Source organism: Salvelinus namaycush, chromosome 1, assembly GCF_016432855.1.
Source record: "Salvelinus namaycush isolate Seneca chromosome 1, SaNama_1.0, whole genome shotgun sequence".
NCBI lineage: Eukaryota > Metazoa > Chordata > Actinopteri > Salmoniformes > Salmonidae > Salvelinus > Salvelinus namaycush.
Genome location: NC_052307.1, coordinates 59,274,570 through 59,297,497, shown reverse-complemented (window position 1 = coordinate 59,297,497; position 22,928 = coordinate 59,274,570). Strand labels below are relative to the sequence as shown.

Genomic DNA, 22,928 nt, shown 5'->3' with positions numbered 1-22,928 from the left:
AGAAATGTTTGCAAATTTATTGAAAATTCAGTACAGAAATATTTCATTTACGTAGTATTCACACTCCTGTGTCACACCCTGATCTGTTTCACCTGTCTTTGTGATTGTCTCCACCCCCCTCCAGGTGTCGCTGTGTATTTATACCTGTGTTGCCTGTTGCCAGTTTGTCTTGTTTGTCAAGTCAGCCAGCGCTTTTGTTCTCAGCTCATGCTTTTCCCAGTCTCTCTTTTTCTCGTCCTCCTGGTTTTGATTCTTGCCTGTCCTGACTCTGAGTCCGCCTGCCTGACCACTCTGCCTGACCCTGCCTGCTGACCTGTACCTTTGCCCCACCTCTGGATTTTTGACCTCTGCCTACCCTGACCTTAAACCATTGTTTATTCGATGTGTCTGCATCTGAGTCTTACCTTCATACCTGATATCCTGAGTCAATACATGTTAGAATCACCTTTGGCAGCGATGACAGCTGTTAGTCTCTAAGAGCTTTGCACACCTGGATTGTGCAACATTTGCACACTATTTTTAAATTCTTCAACCTCTGTCAAGTTGGTTGTTGATCATTGCTAGACAGCCATTTTCAATTCTTGGCATAGATTCTAAATCCGATTTAAGTCAAAACTGTAACTAGACCAATCAGGAACATTCAATGTCGTCTTGATAAGGAACTCCAGTGCATATTTGGCCTTGTGTTTAAGGTTATTGTGATGTCTATTATATTTATTTTCATCCTAAAAAAAATCCCTAGTACTTCCTGATGACAAGCATACCCATAACATGATGCAGCCACCACCATGTTTGAAAATATTAAGAGTGGTAGTAAGTGATGTGTTGTGTTGGATTTTCCCCAAACATAATGCTTTGTATTTAGGACATAAAGTTAATTTCTTTGCCACATTTTTTTGCAGTTTAACTTTGTTTTATTTTTTAAAAGTGACCTTCTTTGTGAGGCATTGGAAAACCTCCCTATTCTTTGTGGTTGAGTCTGTGTTTGAAATTCACTGCTCGACGGAGGGATCTTACAGATAATTGTGTGTGGGGTACAGAGATGAGGCAGTCATTAAAAAAGAATGTTAAAATACTATTATTGCGTAGTGAGTCCATGTAAATTACACTACAGTATATATACAAAAGTATGTGGACACGCCTTCAAATTAGTGTATTCGGCTATTTCAGCCACACCCGTAGCTGACCGGTGTATAACATCGAGCACACAGCCATGCATTCTCCATAGACAAACATTGGCAGTAGAATGGCCTTACTGAAGAGCTCAGTGACTTTCAACGTGGCACCGTCATAGGATGCCACCTTTCCAACAAGTCAGTTCGTCAAATTTCGGTCCTGCTAGAGCTTCCCTGGTCAACTGTAAGTGCTGTTATTGTGAAGTGGAAATGTCTAGGAGCAACATTGGCTCAGCCGTGAAGATCTAGGCCACACAAGCTCACAGAACGGGACCGCCGAATGGTGAAGCACGTAACGCGTAAAAATCGTCTGTACTCGTTTGCAAAACTCACTCCGAGTTCCAAATTGCCTCTGGAAGCAACGTCAGCACAATAACTGTTTGACAGGAGCTTCATGAAATGGGTTTCAATGGCCGAGCAGCGGCACACAAGGCTAAGAATCTGGGTTTGGCGGATGCCAGGAGAACGCTACCTGCCCCAATGCATAGTGCCAACTGTAAAGTTTGGTGGAGGAATAATGATCTGGGGCTGTTTTTCATGGTCCGGGCCACAGCATACAATGACATTCTAGACAAATATGTGCTACCAGCTTTGTGGCAACAGTTTGAGGAAGGCCCTTTCCTGTTTCAGCATGACAATGCCCACGTACACAGAGCACGTACACATACAGAAATGGTTTGTCGAGATAGGTTTGGAAGAACTTGACTGGCCTGCACAGAGCCCTGAAACCCGACTGCAAGCTAGGCGCCTAGTCGCCCAACATCAGTGACCGACCTCACTAATGCTCTTGTGGCTGAATGGAAGCAAGTTCCCGCAGGAATGTTCCAACATCTAGTGCAGGGTTGTCCAACCCTGTTCCTGGAGAGCTACCATCCTGTAGGTTTTCACTCCAACCCTAATCTAGCACACCTGATTCTAATAATTAGCTGGTTGATAAACTGAACCAGGTTAGTTACATACAGGAAGGTTGCTCTCCAGGAACAGGGTTGGACACCCCTGATCTAGTGAAAAGCCTTCCCAGAAGAGTGGAGGCTGTTATAGCAGCAAAAATACTTTTGTTGTTGTAGTGTATTGTGACTTGTTAAGCATATTTTTACTCCTGAACTTATTTAGACATGCCGTAACAAAGAGGATGAAAACTTATTGACTCAAGACATTTCAGATTTTCATTTTTTATTAATTTTATAAAATATAATAAAAATGTCAAACATAATTCCACTTTGACATTATGGGGTATGTAGGCCAGTGACACAAAATCTCAGTTGAATCAATTTAAATTCAGGCTGTAACACAACAAAATGTGGAAAAAGTCAAGTGGTGTGAATAGTTTCTGAAGGCACTTTACTTCCTCAAAACAGACAGTAGTGAACATTATTATACCATAGGCAGGAAAATTCAATTGGTCAACCAGTGGAGGCTTGTGGGAGGAGCTATAGGAGGACAGGCTCATTGTAATGGCTCGAATGGAAAAATGGAATGGTATCAAACTGATCAAACATATGGGAACCATGTTTGACTCCGTTCCATTGACAACATTCCAGCCATTACAATGAGCCCATTATCCTATAGCTCCACCCACCAACCTACACTGTGGTCAACATACTATGCAAAAAACAACAAACCCCATGTGCAAAAATAGACTGAAGACACATGTATCCTATCCATTGTTTAGGGAAAGGAATGTGCCACTACCTCGCTCTACTGTACAACCAAAGATGATGAATTGAGGCGCAAACTGAAGTGAACTGCTTGCTGTCAATATTTTTTAAGAAATGTTCTCCCTCTGGTGTGTATTATCATCGGTGTAAATTAAACGTGCTTTTTGGGGGGGTTAGATTTTGGGGGGGGTAACTATTTGACAATCATTTCATGCAACTGAAATAAAGTAGTTCCTGATTTACCATGGCAAATCTACTGTGGCAATTTACCCTACATGTTTTATGAATGGAAAACTCGTTGGTGTGGCCTACTCTTTTCTTTTTTTGTTTCCATTTATGTAATCGATTTAATTACAACTTGTCTTGAAAAGTAGTGTCACTTCTTATCAAGATCGCGGGGGGAAATATCCCTGCACTCTCCATATTTGAAATGTGTAACTAAATCAACCCAATTGTGATTGAGTAGAATCTATTATTTTTATTAAATGAAAATGTAGTCTAACAAGGTTATTTCAAATGGCACAAATATTATTTGGTCATTTAAGATGAAACGTTTGAATGAAGTGTAGACCTACTACTCCTATACTGGTATTTTACATTCATCAGCCTTACGGTTTCCGATCCCCTGATTTCAACTGGGACGGGAATTGATAGCCTAAACTAGGAAAGTTGCAGCTGCCTTGTATCAGCGTGAGATCAGCCAAATCGCTGGTTTCTGTATGTGGGTTTTGCGTTGCAAACAAGCTTATTTTATTTTAGCAAGCTGGTGCATGTAATCTCCCGTTTTAGTATCGTTTTAAGAAAGTCATCGCTAACACTTTCTGCCCAGTCGTTAAACGTGCGGAAGACACTCAGTCTCTCTCTCTGTTCTCGTAGTCTCACCTACATTTACATTACATTACATTTAAGTCATTTAGCAGACGCTCTTATCCAGAGCGACTTACAAACACATCGCAGTGCCCTGTAGACGATACTGGAGACTTGTATGCAACCTCTGGGGCTATGTGCCCAACACAGAGACACACCCACACACACACAGCTCATTCCCCAGACATTTGTCTCGTGTTTATGAAACGTGAGGCGCTTTGTACTTTTATGTTGATATTGGGTGATCACAATGTGTTCTGAGGTCTGATTGGGAGACTGACTTTAATTTCCTGTCTTCCTGTTTCCCTTCTCATCTGCATCCCCATGAGTTCCTGTGTGCATGTTTGTGTGTGTATGTACTTCTGAGAACGTGTATGTGAGTAAAAAACATTTTATTTCCCATAGGGCCTGTTATCATACCATTATTAGACGAGTAGAATGTGGCTTTAGAGGGAGCCTTATCGGAAAGCCTTTCGTGTTGCTGAACTGACAAATAAAAGTCAAACAGCCATTCAGAGTAAAATCCATTAATAATATTTGTTTTCAATCGCTCTGACGTTGTGGAGAGGACACTGTGCAAACAGCTGTTTGGCTTTGTCTCATGTCCTCCACTGTATCTGGGAAACTAATATCTGCCAAGCCAACCAGGAAACATTCACAGCTGACATATGTACAATGCCCGACCACACAAATGTGCCTTTTCAACATGCAACAATATCAGAGATACTGTATATCCACAGAAGCCTGTGAACTCTACCAGAGCGACCCCGTCTTCCACAGAAAACTCATATTGAACTAGTCCGATATTTAATTGTTATAGATATGGCCGGTATACAAACACGCATTTAATAATGCTAGTACACACTTAAAAAGGGTTTGTCGAGTATTCTTTGGTAAGGGTAATGGTGTTATGTGGAATCATAATGACTCAACGAACCCTTCAAGCCCTTCAATGGTTATTGTCCTCCATCCACACCTGAGAAGCTGGGACAGTTCTGACTGTTTGTGGTGACTGTGGCTAACTCTCCCATGACTAAACTACTAGACTAAATGGTGTTGTATGAGTGAATAACCCCTCACTCCAGGTGGGAGCTGAGTGGTAATGTTTTCCCAGTGGACAGAATAAAGAGAAAGTAGAAAAGAGAGCTTTATATTGAGTTGAGAGGATTGTATGACAGGATCCCATCTGCATGCAGAGATCAAGTCACTGAGAGATATGGTGTAAGATAATACTTTATCATACAGGGCATCAGAAAACTCTAACTAGTGAAAATTAAATAAAAACTGGAAAATATTGCACCTTTTTGACAATTCTTCCATGTGTCCGAACCCCCTGCAACCCCAATCCCCTCCCGTTGAATGTAGTGTTTTATATCACACATACAGTGGAGACAATTGAATTAAGTCACTAATAGAGACAGGGAGTTATCACTGTCTCCAAAAGCAGATTATCTGATTTGCTTATATACCTGGCCTGTGCATAAGGGCTGAACAAACATTCACTCTAAAAGTTACTGGATTTAAATAGATTACTATTCAGTGTTGTAGACATCACTGTGTATGTGTGACATATTTCATCTGTCCTTCTGTGGTTTCTCTGCCTTTGTCATCCATTCTGATTGAGTTTGCAGATTAGGTTATATAACATTACACGATCAAAACATAGATAAGATAGATAAGCAGCAAAATAATTACAATCAAATCACATCAAATAATAACAAGAATTCCCAATTAGTTTTGAATAATATAATGACTAGCACATCCTTTAGCTATTATTAGCAGAATCCACAAATATCCACATATCTCACCCTTTGACTGCACCAAGTGTAATTCTGTCTGACTACTGACATTACAAACGCTATGACCTTCAGTGTAGCATTAGAGACCTTTACAACAGACTGGTAAAGCTCCCTGTAATGATGCTGTCTCTGTTGGAGGACACCAGCTTTCAGTCGCTTGATTATGTTTGAGAATCCATGTTACATTCAGATGAAGGACATGATTAATTATTGACTCAGGAGATGACATTTCAGAGTTGTTACTTAGTTCACTGTTTCTTAGTTCCTGTATGTCAACATGCTGCCCAGACAAGGTCTGAAGATAATAACAAAAAGAGGGTAGTTCAAATACGACATTGAAGCCAATTGGCTGAGAATATCAGGCATGAAATTATATTTTTGACGGTCTGAATCGCTTACGGGAAACATTGTGGTTCTGTTTCAACTGACTAGCAGCCACTGTGCACAAACTCAACTGCTTCACCCTTCATTCATTCTTATTTTTTCTTCTTGGGTCTGAGAGGCAGTGCTCATTGGCTTTGATGTCATTTGGTAATGCATTCCCGATTTAACAAGGTTCTGGCTGACAGTTTGATTGAACAAAAAGGCCAAGGCTTAACTTCCTGAGAAGTGGATGAGATTATGTTGTAATTGGGACCAATTTGGATAGAGGCACAGAGGAAAGGCAACTTACACGCGACATTTACCTCGAGTCCCTTTCTATGCTGAAGTGAGTAGCACAGCCAATGAGGTTGACTTTTTAGGGAAGATCAAAATACTAATTATTCTGCTGCTGTTGGGAGTGGTTTGATTGTCTCCCCTTCATCACAATCACTAAGTTTTAGTGATTCAAATGAATAATTCACCTAATTCACATTTTTTAAATGTTCCATCTTACCTCTTCCGAAACATTTTCAATAAATTGATGCAATTTACAGGAACTTTCAGAATTGGATACAGCCGATGATTCAGATTACTACCCTAGAGCATCCCAAATCTCCGGGTGGTGTGTTTTTACCCAAATGTAAATTATATATTTTTCATATTGAGTTCCCCATGGAAAGCTTTCAAAAGTTGCATAGTCATTTTATGTAAACATGTGTGTGTGTGTGTGTGTGTGTGTGTGTGTGTGTGTGTGTGTGTGTGTGTGTGTGTGTGTGTGTGTGTGTGTGTGTTAGCACATGCATGTGTGCTTGCATATGTCTTGTATGTTGTAAATGTACTATAAGTTCTAGTCTATATCTGCGGAGCCTGTGCCTGTCTCTGAGCAGGAGTGACTTTGTTCTGTCTCTGTGGGTGGTTGGTGGGTTATAGGCACCGGGCCAGGCTTCTTTTCTTCACAGCTCCCTCAGTGGCTAAGTGCCTTTCCACGTTCTGACATGATGGGACATTACGATGGTCTAAATGAGAGGGGACAGGTATTAAATGTCTGTCACACCTGTTTTAGGCAGCAGCCTGCGATGGCCTTCTCTCTTGTCCTCACCCAGCCTTATTTACAGGAGAGGCAGCTGGACCATGGGTAGAGGGGGAGCTCTCTCTCTCTCTCTGTCTCTCTCTCTCTGTCTCTCTCTCTCTCTCTCTCTCTCCATCTCTCTCTCTCACACTCTCTCTCTCTCTTTGTCTCTCTCTCTCTCTCTCTCTCTCTCTGTCTCTCTCACTCTCTCTGTCTCTCTCACTCTCTCTCTCTCTCTGTCTCTATCACTCTCTCTCTCTCTCTCTCTCTCTCTGTCTCTCTCACTCTCTCTCTCTCTCTCTCTCTCTCTGTCTCTCTCTCTCTGTCTCTCTCTCATGTTGTTTCATACTCATTTTCTGTCATATATTATATATTGCTCTCTCCTTTGCTTGATATACAACATTCAATTTCTTGCTCACGACAGTTTTCTTGATCGTCTCTCTCCCTCTCTCCTCTCTCTGACACACACACGCGCACGTGCACACACACACATACACACACAGGGTCATCAACCAGGGAACATTGAGGGTGGGTATTGTGTTGGGTATTATGTTGGCTAAACACCCCAGAGCATGTCACCCAGTTCCCCTGACATGAATCCATGTGAAAACATGTAGATATTAAGATGGCTGGAGCCAGGTCTGGTCTATAATGACATGGGTGACATGTGGACCTCAGTAGGGCAGATAGGGCTCTTGGATGTGAGAAATATGCTCTTGATTCAACCATGATGAATAATTATAATGGATTGCATAAACAGTATAGTGCACAGTGACTAAACACTTTGGTCTCACAACCATCAGTGTCATGCTACTCTCTGAAACTAAGGAGGGTTCTGGGAAGAGTCTTCTTCAGACAGACAACTCTCCCAACAAATTGCGAGGATTGCTAAGGCAGGGCTTAAAATGTAGGCGGGAGTTGTTCTCATGTTTAGCTAGGGCAACAAGCAGATACGGCAGTGACGTCACCGGTGTGGCGCATCCCATTTCCAAATTGTCCTCCATGTCCCAACTCACGCCGGAACTTCTACAGACGTGTATGCAGGAAAATTGGTACATTGTGGGATGAAACCCGTCTGTCTAGAGAGACTATTGTCATGCTACACATTGAAATGTTTTTCATCTGAAGGTCTGCTGAGATTTGTCTGACTTCACTCCCACACAACAATTTCTCTGTTACTTAATCAAAGAAAAAGTGACTCACTAGAGTCTCATACAGTGAAAGCTGTAAAACTTCAGAGCAGACCAGTACCTATATTCACCAAAGGTTGCGACAGATATTCGCAGTGACAATTCTCTCTCCTCTTAGCCCAGTGTACAGGTGGAGTGGTGTGAAGAGGATCCCCACAAGCGCTGTGTGTGTGTCTCAGTCAGAGCCTAGTAGAACTGAGGTGTTCTCTGGACAACAGGAGGACTCCAGAGCATCTTATCACAACAGAGTTTTTCTCCTCCTAGCCTGTTTCCATTCATTGTTTCACTGCGCATAGCTTAATTAGCAGTTGTTACAATAACACACGCACTGCACAGTGTGCATTAGCATAGCTATGGTAATTCAATGACGTGAATGTGAGGACGGCTATTGTGATGATTTTAGCCCTTTGCTGCCCTAATCCTCACTCAGTTCTACCTGTTTGCTAGGTGCAATTCCACGACAGGTTGGACCAAAGATATTTATGATGTTTTGGATCTTCCTGAAATAAAACCATATGAAGGCCCTTTGGGGGAAGGATGTTTCGAATACCTTTTGAAGTCTAAATACTAAATTATTCATGAGAAATAATTGATTAAAATTGGGAAATTTGTGACACTACAACGATGAATCTTTAGATGCTACAAAGTCAGTCTTGGTGTCATTTGAAATATGAGTAGTGTTTAGGTTAAGAATAGCTAAATGTCTTTACATGCATTTATCCAAAACATTATACATATCTCTGGTATGTAAATGAAAATTCAACATATACTATATATACAAATTTATGTGGACACCCTTTCGAATGAATGGATTCGGATATTTCAGCTACACCCATTACTGACAGTTGTATAAAATCGAGCACACAGCCATGCAATCTCTATAGACAAACATTGGCAGTAGAATGGCCTTACTGAAAAGCTCAGTGACTTTCAACATGGCACTGTCATAGGATGCCACCTTTCCAACAGCTTGAGCTGCCCCTGTCAACTGTAAGTGCTGTTATTATGAAGTGTAAATGTCTAGGAGCAACAACGGCTCAGCCGCGAAGTGGTAGGCCACCCAAGCTCACAGAATGGGACCACCGAGTGCTGAATCTTATAGCGCGTAAAAATCGTCTGTCCTCGGTTGCAACATTCATTACCGAGTTCCAAACTGCCTCTGGAAGCAACTTCAGCACAAGAACTGTTTGTCGGGAGCTTCATGAAATGGGTTTCCATGGCCAAGTAGCCACACACAAGCCTAAGATCACCATGGACTCTGGAACAATGGAAACGCATTCTCTGGAGTACTGAATCACGCTTCTCCATCAGGCAGTCCGACAGATGAATCTGGGTTTGGCGGATGCCAGGAGAACGCTACCTGCCCCAATGCACAGTGTCAACTGTAAAGTTTGGTGGAGGAGGAATAATGGTCTGGGATCTTTTTTCATGGTTCGGGCTAGGCCCCTTAGTTCTAGTGAAGGGAAATCTTAACGCTAAAGCATACAATGATATTCTAGACAATTCTGTGCTTCCGACTTTGTGGCAGCAGTTTTGGGGAAGGTCCTTTCCTGTTTCAGCATGACAATGCTCCGGTGCACAAAGTGAGATCCATACAGAAATGGTTTGTCGAGATCGGGTTGGAAGAACTTGACTGGCCTGCACAGAGGCCCCGACCTCAACCCCATCGAACACCGACTGCGAGCCAGGCCTAACCGCCCAACATCAGTGCCCGACCTCACTAATGCTCTTGTGGCTGAATGGATGCAAGTCCCCGCAACAATGTTCCAACATCTAGTGGAAAGCCTTCCCAGAAGAGTGGAGGCTGTTATAACAGCAAAGGGGGGACCAACTCAACATTAATGCCCATGATTTTGGAATGAAATGTTTGAGCAGGTGTCCACATGTAGTGTATATTTATCCAAAGACCCATCTATTCTGAACTATAGATTCATAGAGTTATATTTGGATGGTGTATGAGGGCGGCAGCAGGTCTCCACAGTGGAGTCTGTCTGGCAACACAACCACGTGCCACCCTCCGGGTGGCCAGGTGCAGTACTCTAGCTCTGGCCCTTTCCCCTGATAAACACTACTCATCAAAGAAACATTCCTGCCAGGTATGTACTCTCTGAAGCATCACTTGTCTTGCCATGTAAGTACTAATCAAGCAGCCGGAGTCTGAGAGCAGCAGATGAAGGTTGATGTCATTAGTTGCTGAGGGGACACTCCTTGGATCAGCTTGACACACTGCCACTCATTGATATAAACTGTGATCGGGAGGATTATGACCTTTTGTTAGTGTTCGCATAACTTCTTCATCGTGTTCCCATGAGCTGACAGCTTGACAGGCCCAAGAGGGATAGGGACACATGTGACTTGTGAAATAATAGACCACTTCCTCTTTGACTAAACCACTTCCTATACTTGTATTGCTGATACATGTCACTCTGGACAGAGTTCATGCTGACCCCCAGCAACAGCTCTGGCACGCGCCTTTGTAATGGAATCCAGTGGGGAATCCTGACGTCACTGACAGCTGACCACAAGACCCATGACGGACAAGCCCCCGCAAAGACAACTTCAACAACCAACCCAGACTGAATAACATGACACGCATTAGGTGGACATACAGTATGTGGTTGTATATTTTAGCAGCATCAATGAGACAACCGGAGCACTATGATAAAGACACTTGACCGCAATATCTGGTCGGTGAGACAGTACTGTCTTGAACGCTTTCATAACACAACTCACCATCTTTCACATTATTTTAGTTGAGCAGCACATGGAATCTGGGATTAGATAGGCCTAATGATGATATATGCCCATATGTTAGCATCAGTCACATAGTTTCCCAACAACTCAGGGCTATGAACCTTACTGATGGAAATACAGTAAGTAGATGAGCTATATATGGGAAATCCAGGTTGTTCGGAATCAAGCTATGTGACTGATGTAACAACAGCTTTTTATGTACACGTCAACCTTTCTGGAGTTAATATATGAGCCCTTCTGCTTGATGCACTGCCACATACTGGGAGGATTTCCAATGTGTCAATGTCAGGGAGTTAAATGTGTCCCTCTCGGATCCCATCAGCAGGCTAATGAGAGGGACCGGCTGACAGCGCTAGCTAGGGAGGAGACATGGTTTATTCATCTAGCTATTGTAGCACAAGCCAAGATGCAGGAGAAACTTCACTCTCATTCAGTTAACTGTAACATTTCGATTTTTTTAGAGGTGGAAAAACCCAACTACAACAACAAATAGGTCACACACAATATTTTTGTTATATTAGCATATCAATTGTATTATATCGTTTTACTATATTGGGTTATGTACATTATATGTACATTCACAAAAACACAGAGAACATCAGTGAGAGAATTCCAGGGCTTGTATGAAGCGTATCCATCAATCTCCGGCGTCATGGAGGATAAGGGCCCCATCCTGATCCCCAGAAGCCTGTCCTCCTCCTCCTCCCCCACAGGACTCAGGAGAACACTCCCACATGAAGGTCAGGGGACAGTCTTGCATCTGGTAGCTGTAGACGGTGTCGAAAAGACCAATCTGCTCCTCTGTGAAAGTGTTTCTCCAGTCACCAATTTTACCTGTAAATAGAACAAGGCCTTCATTGTTATGGCCAATCTCTCTCCACAGCACTGTCATTTTGAAATGTTTGTAATTTTTATTATGATCCCCATTAGCTAAAGCCATAACTCTAGCTAATCTTCCTGGGGTCCAACACCAATTAACAAGAAATTACAAACAACTAATCAAGACTTCACAAACATTCAACAAGTTGACAATACAGATAATTAAAATACCTGACAGGAAACACATTTAACATTCAGTTGATGCTTTCTATTTGCTGTCCAGTTACATGGTCTATCGCATTAGATGTTCTTTAATTTTTTTTCTTGAAGGTGGATTTACTTTTTGCCTGAGAAATATGGATTGGTAAAAAGTTTCATTCGGCTATAGCTCTATATAAAACTGTAGATTTAAGGCGATTTGTTCTTGGCTTGAGTTGTTTTAGCTGCCCTGAATTTGTCTGTCTGGTTTGGTGGTTATGCTTGTTGCTAGTATGTACTAATTGGACTGAAAAATACTGTGTTTTAAAAAAATATATAACATTCCAAAAGAAAATCAGAAGACTAGATAGTAATTTGTTTTTAACGTGAAGCCATGAGAGATTCTGATGCATTTGGATAATATTCATTCGGTTAGAGCAATGAAGAGATAATCTGGCAGCCCTGTTTTGAGCCATTTTGAGCCATTTTTATATCTTTCTTTGCTGCAGATATAACCGGACAGTACTCTATGTGTGATAGGACCAGGGATTGACCATATAACCGGACAGTACTCTATGTGTGATAGGTCCAGGGATTGAATCACCTGATTCAGAGTGCTAGATGTTACATACTCTGAACATTTTCTTGTAACAGCAATTCCCTTACCCATCTTAATAACAATATTATCTATATGTTCTGACCATGATAAAGCTGCGTCCAACATGACACCTAGTAGTTTTTTTTTTCTTCACTTTCGCTCTACATGTATTCTATTCATCGACAAATTCAATTGGGGGTCATCAGCAAGCATATATCTTGAACCAAATACAATACATTTAGTTTTAGAAATGTTCAACACCAATTTGTTCATATCAACCCACTCAGACACCATTCTTAGTTCACTGCTCAGTACATCTGTTAGCTCATTACATTCTGATGCTGCACTATACATTGTAGAGTCATGACCACTCTTGCTTTGTTCATTACTGAAGGTAAATCATTAGTAAAGATAGAGTAGAGCATTGGGCCTAGGCAGCTTCCTTGAAGAACACCACAATGTATATCTTTACTATTTGAAAAGCTACAATTAAAGAACACGTTTTGCCTTCTCCTGGATAGATAGCTTTCCATCCAGGATAAAGCTGCATCCTTAAAACCGTAACATTTTAGTTTTCCTAGTAACAGTTCATGATCATTTACATCAAAAGCAGCACTGAAATCCAGCAACACTGCACCAACTAACTTCCTATCATCCATACTCTTTAACCAATCATCTGTCATTTGTGCTAAGGCCGTACTCGTAGAATGCCCTTCTTTGTATGCATGCTGGAAACCCATTATCAGACCATTACATGAGAAATAATCCTTGATTTGTACAGATACAATTTTTTCCAATAATTGACTTAACAAGTCAATTATTGGACAGCAAGTTTATAGGATGACTATTAGGACCAGTGAATGCAGATTTTTTATCCTTAGGTAGTGGAATAACCTTTGACTCTTTCCAGACTACTGGGCACACCCCATACATCAAGCACTTATTAAAAGTATGAGAGATTGTAGTAGATATTTGGTTAGCTGTAACTCTAAGCAATTTGGCGTCTAGATTATCTGTACCAGGTGACTTGCCATCCGAAAGAGACAACAGCATCCTTTCTACCTCTTCCCTTTCTACTTGAAATTTGAACCTGCATTGCCTCTCCTTCATGATACAATCTTTTATAAGAGTATATGACATAGAGCCATCAGTTGGAATCATAGCATTCCTCAACTTGTCCACTTTGCCTGTAGAATATTAATTAAAGTAGTTTACGATGTCATGTGGTTTTATAATAAATATACCCTCTGATTCAACAAAAGAGGCAGACATGTTTGAATTCCTACCCATAATAGTGTTCAACGTTCTCCACAGCTTTTTCCAATCACCCTTTACTTCATCAATTTTGTGCTGACAGAATCCCTTCTTGTTTCCTTTGTTTAGCTTGGTCACAAGATTTCTTAATTTACAATAACTTTGCTTATCAAACGAAGTACCAGATTTATCTGCTACTTTTTTGGCATCATAACGTTGAATCATTCAATTTCTCAGCTCATCATCAATCCATGGGGCACCATTTGACCTCGCAGTGCATTTTCTTAAAGGGACATGCTTATCAGCTATACTCATAAATCATTTCATAAACAAACTTAGTGACATTTCAGGATCATCCTTAATACACACTTCTAACCATACTGTGAGTGCAGGGAAGGTCTATGGTACTGTTCTATCCTTCTGACACTGACGGACACACAACTCTATTCAGGATTGTACTCCTGTTGAGCAAGGGAGCCTCACCTTTCCTCATGAATTTGCCTTTGCTGTGGTCCATGATCTCCTTTGGGATTAGAGTGTAGTTCACCATGGCGTTGTCTCTCATGCTGCTGAAGCTGCAGTGTCTCATGGAGTTGGTTAACTCCTCGCCCACCAGGGGGCACTGCAGGAAAGAGCTGATCCTCTCCATCGAGCCTTGCAGGTCCTGAGGAAAGTCAATGCTCTTATTATAGATATGGACAAAGAGGGTGGTTTTCACAAAAGGCTGAATGGATCCTCTATGTCTAGTCTATCAACAACATTTGTGGCATACTAAGAGACCAAACGCTCATTAGGTTGGATACAGTTGGATGGTGCTACTCCAAGATGGCGTAGCAGCGCAGACGTTGTTTGTCGTTCTCCCGTGTAAATTTTGTATTTTTCGTCTTTTTTGTATATATTTCAAAATATTTTCAATCTCTTTTACAATTTTTTAAAATTAAATATATCTTCCGGCAACCCAATGTGATATAGATCTGCTATTTTTAGACCTTATAGCCAGAACCTCCATCAGAAGATAACCAGCTAATTAGCTACTAGCTATTTAGTCATTGTTAGCTACTGCTAGCGGCCTTTACCTTTAGCACAGACACCAGACGCTTTAGCCTGGATAATTACTTGCCAGACTGCACAGTGTGTTATCAACCCTGAGCAAATCGGACAGTTTTTTTCTCCCCGACAATGCCGGATTCCTGCCGTAAGCCCTGGACCATTACTCCAGATCATCGCAGTTAGCTAGCTGCCACCGAGTGGCCCAGCCCCGAAGCTAGCCTTGAGCTAGGCCCATCTCCCGGCCTGCTCAGTGGACCCTATGATCACTCGGCCACACAGCTGACGCCTCCCGGACTCTTTACTAACACGACTAGAATCCACTACACTACCGGATTCCTGCCGTAAGCTCTGGACCTTTGCATCGGATCATCGCTGCTAGCTAGCTGCTACCGAGTGGCTATAGCGGCTAACGCCCTTGTCCCAAAGCTAGCATCAGTTAGCCGCAAGCCAGGCGCATCTAGCAAACAAAATCACTCCAGCTACAATACCTCTTTTGCCAACTGGCCTGGACCCTTTGTCAACATGGAGCCCCGCCGTTCCATCACGACTGGTCTGCCGACGTAATTCCATCCGCTGTGCCCCAACCGGCCTTTGCCGGATGTCGGAGCAGACGCTTCTACTAGCCCCGGGCCTGCTAACTTTTTAAAAGTTTTTTTTCCCGCTTGCTAGCGTAGTAACGACTACCTAGCGGCTTCCCTATTTCATCTATTGCTGTTCACTGGACCCTATGATCACTCCGTAAATACGGGCACCCTCATAGATATTATCCTGACCAACTTGCCCTCCAACTACACCTCTGCTGTTTTCAATCAGGATCTCAGCGATCACTGCCTCATTGCCTGCATCCGCTATGCGTCCGCTGTCAAACGACCACACCTCATCACTGTCAAACGCTCCCTAAAACACTTCTGCGAGCAGGCCTTTCTAATCGACCTGGCCCGGGTATCCTGGAAGGATATTGACCTCATCCCGTCAGTAGAGGATGCCTGGTCGTTCTTTAAAAGTAATTTCCTCACTCTCTTAAATAAGCATGCCCCTTTCAAAAAATGTAGAAAGAAGAACAGATACAGTCCCTGGTTCACTTCAGACCTGACTGCCCTCGACCAGCACAAAAACATCCTGTGGCGGACTGCAATAGCATCGAATAGTCCCCGCGATATGCAACTTTTCAGGGAAGTCAGGAACCAATACACGCAGTCAGTTAGGAAAGCAAAGGCTACCTTTTTCAAACATAAAGTTGCATCCTGTAGCTCTCACTCCAAAAAGTTTTGGGACACTGTAAAGTCCGTGGAGAACAAGAGCACCTCGTCCCAGCTGCCCACTGCACTGAGGCTAGGTAACACTGTCACCACCGATAAATCCACGATAATCGAGAATTTCAATAAGCATTTCTCTATGACTGGCCATGCTTTCCTCCTGGCTACCCCAACCCCGGCCAACAGCTCCGCACCCCCCGCAGCTACCTGCCCAAACCTCCGCAGCTAGGCTAGACAAATCAGCTAGGCTAGACAATCTGGACCCTCTCTTTTTAAAATGATCCGCCGCCATTGTTGCAACCCCTATTACCAGTCTGTTCAACCTCTCTTTCGTATCGTCCGAGATCCCTAAAGATTGGAAAGCTGCCGCGGTCATCCCCCTCTTCAAAGGGGGATGACCGCGGCAGACCCAAACTGTTATAGAGCTATATCCATCCTGCCCTGCCTTTCTAAAGTCTTCGAAAGCCAAGTTAACAAACAGATCACTGACCATTTCGAATCCCACCGTACCTTCTCCGCTGTGCAATCCGGTTTCCGAGCTGGTCACGGGTGCACCTCAGCCATGCTCAAGGTACTAAACGATATCATAACCGCCATCGATAAAAGACAGTACTGTGCAGCTGTCTTCATTGACCTGGCCAAGGCTTTCGACTCTGTCAATCACTGTATTCTTTTTTTTTCTTTCTTTTTTTTACCCCTTTTTTTCTCCCCAATTGGTAGTAGTTACAGTCTTGTGTCATTGTTGCAACTCCTGCATGGACTCGGGAGAGGCGAAGGTCGAGAGCCATGCGTCCTCCGAAACACAACCCAACCAAGCCGCACCGCTTCTTGACACGCCCATCCAACCCGGAAGCCAGCTGCACCAATGTGTCGGAGGTGTGTCACTGGTCATCCCCAAAGCCAACTCCTCCTTTGGCCGCCTTTCCTTCAGTTCTCTGCTGCCAATGACTGGAACGAATTGCAAAAATCACTGAAGTTGGAGACTTATATCTCCCTCACTAGCTTTAAGCATCAGCTATCTGAACAGCTTACCGATCGCTGCAGCTGTACACAGCCCATCTGTAATTAGCCCATCCAATCTACCTACCTGATCCCCATATTGTTTTTATTTACTTTTTTCTCTTTTGCACACCAGTATTTCTACATCCACATCATCATCTGCACATCTATCACTCCAGTGTTAATTTGCTAAATTGTAATTACTTCACTACTATGGCCTATTTATTGCCTTACCTCGTCACGCCATTTGCACACACTGTATATAGACTTTTTCTATTGTGTTATTGACTGTACGTTTGTTTATTCCATGTGTAACTCTGTGTTGTTGTTTGTTTTTGTTTCCTAAAGCTATGTTCACGTAGTATTTCATAATGTCACTTAAAATAGCATCTCACAAAGGTCTATTTATAATCTATGACTAATATTTTCATGTCTAAAGGATAGCCTATTTCTGTAGTTAACACAACCTCAGAGACTCATGAGACTGTAATACAACTGCTGTGATACAAGTGTTGTGTTCTGATGCGCTTAAATGGACATGTCTACAATATGGTTAGGGGTGACACAACTGCAATGAGGAAGAGAGAATGTAATGGGATGTTTGCAATTGATGACAACAACAGTACATAGCAGACAGTGATAGACAAGAGTTACCCTACCAGCCACATCTCCTCATAAGAGATGTAAAGAACATTTGCCAAGACTCCTGCTTGACTCGTCCAGCCTTTCACATGATCGAACCAGGACCCATAACTCACTGTAAAAAGGGTAAACGTTGTATTAGATCTGACTGTTAACAGTAGGATTAAATCCCAGAATTGCTCGAGGTACAAATCATTAGTGTCAACTCACCTGATCCCTCCAGAAAACTATCCAGAAACTCGTCAAATGAATTGGGTTCTGGGAGGAACTTGGCCATTTTATGGAAGTGGTAATATGACACAGCAACATCTTTGGGGTTTCTGGCGACATAGATGACCTGAGAGACGGTGTGGAGATAGTGTCACTAACGATCAATATATTATTTCCATAGAGTTGCTTTACAAAATAGGAAATGTCTCACAGCTTTGAGAATAGTCTCTTCAACATAACCACATCCTACCTTAGCTTTGGAGCCCTGGAGTGCAGAAGCCAGCAGGTTGTAGGGCAGGTGAGTGGTGATGATTCGGTGCCCCTGGGTGGCCTCCAGCAACTTTGCACTGTAATGCTGTTCCAGCCAGGGAGCTCGGGCCCAGTTGGGCACAGTTTTGGAGAGTTGTGGGTCCCCTCTGTTTTTCACAAGAGTGACAATCTCCTGCATCCAGGTAGTCCCTTTAACCAGAGATCACAGAGGGAAAGAAAGAAGAGAGTTAAAGAGAGAGAGAGATAAGAGAGAACTGTACATCTAATACCTCTGTCTTCCTTGAATTCCTCCCTAAACCACTACTTCCATAAAGACAGGTGGTCTGAGAGAAGTGGATGTTGAAAACAATTCATTAATGACAAGTAAAAACAAAAGTAACAATACAATAACCTACTGGAGTCTGTGCATATACAGTTATTAAAACCCTGACCGTTTGCTTCAACTGCAAAGTGTGTGAAAGAGGAAAAAGTACTGTAGTTGGCTAGTGTTGCAGCATGTCTAATGTGTTGTGACACCGAGCAGTGGTGTGACAGAGCTGTCCTGTCTCACCTGATTTGGGGTAGGTGGCGATGACAGTGTCCCTGTCCTGGAACTGGAAGTGGAGGGCATAGTTCAGGGAGTCCTGGGTGTGAATGTGCCCAGGGAATGAGATGTGATGGAAGGTCTCTGTCACGTCCAGCCTGGCCATGTCTTTCTGCGAGGAGGGAAGTATGAGATGATCTGGCTTCCTACGGACCTTAAATAGCCAAGCAGTATGGTACAACGGGAACTGTGAGAAGAACTCGTGGGAGAAAAGCTGTGTGGATGTCGCTGTAGAAATCATTTAAAAAGTCTTGGAATTTCCCAGGAAAACATTTACTGTACGGTAGGTACTGGTACCACGGGAATTACCCGTAGTACCAGATAGATCCTTTTCTATTGTACACCTAAAGTTGGGGCTGAGTAAAATTATCCGCACTGCCTGTACATAGAAACTGTCTCTGAACCTGGTGGTCTGGGTCGTAAAGCTGGAATCCTTAGTTGCTTCATCAATTTTTGGACTTAGAAATGAATGATATATACTCAATGATGCTTAAAGATTATAACTTATAAATGCCTCATGAGCTTAGTTCAACTGTCCTACCCCATCAGAACACAAAATACAGGTTTGTATTACTCTACATTTACATTGTTTACAAACAAACACTATATAGCCTCAAAACATGGTTAAAGGCCCAGTGCAGAAATATTTTTCCCCCTATGTTTTATATATATTTCCACACTATGAGGTTGGAATAATATTGTGAAATTATGATAATACCCTTTAAGTGTAAGTGCTGTTTGAAAAGACCACCTGAAATCTCAGCCTGTTTTGCTTGATTCTTGCTTGAGAAATTGCTATTTACTTAGAAGCTATTTTTGTTTCCTTTTGAACATTTTAATTGAAAACAATCAGAGTAAAGTATTTAATTTTAAATATTGAGATAAAAATGGCTGCATTGGACCTTTAAGGGTTCCTCTTTTCAACCCTTACTGTGGAAATTCAGTGTTACAGAATGATTGAAATTTAAAGGCAATGTTCCTGAGTTAGCGGTGACAGCATTCACGGTAAACACTGCATATGTCGGCTCAATCGGAAATTACCTTTATATTGCGCAATCTGTAACGCTTCAGCAATACAAATTGAATAGAGCCCAAAACTATCATTTTGATATCATGGATGGTCCATCCTTGCATCCATAGCTCTGTCTATAAGTTTGAGAGTGGTTACATTTCTCCAAGCCCATCCCTCAGATTTTTACCAAAACACAGGCAGGGTGGCCACTTTGTTATTGTTTCAATTAAGGATTCTAGCTTTAATACTACAGTACTCTCTGCCAGACTGCAGGATTTGCTTGATTCATGACGAGGGTGACTGGGTGTCCCTGATTATACTACAGTGTTGAGTTTTCTTTTTGCCACTGTTTAATTGACTCAAGGACGAGAGTTGTTGATGATGAGCGAAGAGTCCTGAGGGCGCTCTAAGGATGTTTTATCTAAGAGTTGATTATCATAATGCAAACAAGTCATGACCTTCGCAGCTCATCTCCATGGTCATGGATGGATAAGACCCAAGGCTCTCTTTACTGCTCCTGATAGAGAGCTGACTGTAATCTGATTCAAATGAACCTCTTACTTCCAAACACTTATCTTAAGAGTAGACTTCTAAGTAACCATTAATAAGAGGCTATTATGGGATGGTCCTCACAATAATCAGGGTGATAAGCTAATGGTATCCATAAAAATTCTGAATTCAGTCATAAATTAATAAACCAACACAGTGGCCTTGTGGTTAGAGTGTCTGCACTGAGATAGGAAGATTGGGGGTTCCATCCCTGGTCAAGTCATACCAAGTCATACCAAGCCTCTCTGCTTGGCACTCTGCATTAATGGGGTTGAGGTCCTGCGACCGACTAGCGTCATGTCCATGGGGTGTACTTGCTCCTGTCCCTATGTGTCGTTCTGGCTCGGACAAGGCTTACTTGTCTAAGGAGGATTATTAGGAATACCTGTAATGTATCATGTGCTATTTAGCAGCAAAAGTTTCCAGGTGTACACTCAACATGTCTGAATGTTCCTGACCTGAACCCTCTATCTTCCAGATCCCATATAGGCCTAACAATGTAGAACAGTGAGAGGATGAGAGAAAAGGTCTTGAAAAGACCACGGAAAACCCTGGATTAGCTGAGTCAACCGTTCATTATGCCTTAATTCAGAGTGGGGCTCCAGAAACATGGACATACACAGACCACTCTGCTCAACACGTAAGTGGGCCACAATCATCTGTGAACACGAGTGGTCTAGATGAGCATTTATACAGCCAAGGATCCACAAGGGACTTGCTATAGGGTACAGATAAAGGATCTTAATTTGACCAGTTTCTCACAGTAGGAAAATAATCCTACAGCAACAGGAAATGTGAATTATTGTATGGATTATAATTCATTTACATTTTTGTAGGGGTTGATAAAGTTTAAGTTAGGACAAATCAAGTCTGCCATTTTTAAGTGGAAATTACAAACTTTATAAGCCTTTTTAAACCTCGAATACAGTATAAGTTTGCATTTCCTGCTGTGCTGGACATTTTCTGCAAAAACAGGGTGATTAAATTAATATCCTACAGCTGTAGGCAGCTGTAGTCAAATCCAGTGGCGATTTTTGCCTGTAAATCTTGGTGGGGCAAACAAAAAAATTGGGGGGATGCATGCCAGCAAAGCCCCTACACAACACAACACTAAACGAAACAATACATTAATTGCACTTTAACGGTGACGAACTTTGACCACAACTGTTACGGCCTACATAAAGCTGTCCCAACAGCAGAGTCCCAACAGCGGATAAGAGGTAATCAGTCATTTCGATTAAGACATTAATGAGCGAGCTAGGACGAACGTAGTCAATATAACTATTTGTTCAGCACTTTTGAAATGTACAGCGACAGAATTCAGAACATGGGCCGTTCTTAGATTATTCTCCCTGTACACCAAATCAGAACCGTAGGCCAAATAAAGGGGGCATATAAGCAGACAATGAAAGCTCTTACAATATTCAATGATTACATTTCTCTAAAACAGGTTATAGGCTACATGTGCACCACCAAGTCAGAACACTAGGCGAAATTAAGAATGGAAAATAGGCCAAATTATTAGGGTGAGGCACATGGGCTACTAACAGCTTACTACACAACATACACTTATATTACTTTATTAGCTACAGTATACATATCCCAAATTACAGCATCCAGCTTTGATATACATAATACATGGATTATGTAAAGTGCACACTTTATCATCAAGTTTGTAAACATCAACATCAATAATGACATAATTCAACAAGAAGCCATTTGACAGGAAGAACATGATATTTACCGCCTAATGGAAAAAGAAGCCTTATCATATAAGATAAAAAAAGAGCCTATAGACTGACTACAAGGGTTATGTACTAGCGTTCAGATATCCCACTGCTATATTGATATACAGAGACCAGATTCACTGCCTGTCGTTTGAGAAAAGGATTAATGCTGAAAGCCAAATCATTTGATTTATTGAAAATGACAATTCAAAGCAGAACACATAAGATTTGAGTTGTGTACATTGCACCTAGTTAACTATCTAGAAGCTGTATGAAATAATTATTTTTCTCATCAAAGGTTAGAGAGCTACCATGAAGCAGAAGCTGTGCAGAGACAGCATAGCAAAGCAGCATAGTCTGGTTAAAGTGTGGCCTAAGAGGGATAAAAGCAAGAATGACAAGAATGTCCCTCTATAATTATAATTTTCACTGAGGGTGCAGAGGTTAACCTTGTGTGAATTGAAGAATTGTGTGTTTACTCATGAGCATAAAAAAAACGTTCTATTTTTTACATATTTTGTAATTTAGCAGATGCTCTTATCCAGAGCAATTAGGGTTAAGTGCCTTGCTAAACTGCACATTGACAAATGTTTCACCTAGTTGGCTCAGGGATTCAAACCAGCAACCTTTTGTTTACTGGCCCAACACTCTTAACCACTAGGCTACTGTACCTGTTGCCCTGTGTCGTGGAAATTCACACTGGGAGAGACTTTGTCATTTCTTCAAACTATCATCTTTATTTAATATCGATTAATTATTGCAATAATGAGACTAGTCAACCCAACAGTCTTGACTTTTGGGCCCAGTAGCCTAACCTTTACAGACAATGCAGTTTCTATATAGTTGGCACTAAAGATGCTTATCTGCCTCTGGTGTTGTTTCTCGG

At 42.0% G+C, this 22,928-nt stretch overlaps 1 protein-coding gene across 1 annotated transcript; it reads right to left on the bottom strand.

The window, feature by feature from the left end:
• Window positions 1-11,334: 11,334 nt before the first annotated feature.
• Window positions 11,335-18,860, bottom strand: LOC120052371 (sulfotransferase 2B1-like). The gene is made up of 6 exons (XM_038999235.1): window positions 18,722-18,860; window positions 18,152-18,360; window positions 17,902-18,028; window positions 17,709-17,806; window positions 14,228-14,408; window positions 11,335-11,709 (listed from the first exon to the last, which is right to left on the bottom strand). The coding sequence occupies exons 1-6, from the start codon at window positions 18,858-18,860 to the stop codon at window positions 11,513-11,515; spliced, it is 951 nt and encodes a 316-aa protein (XP_038855163.1). The 3' UTR covers window positions 11,335-11,512.
• Window positions 18,861-22,928: the final 4,068 nt, after the last annotated feature.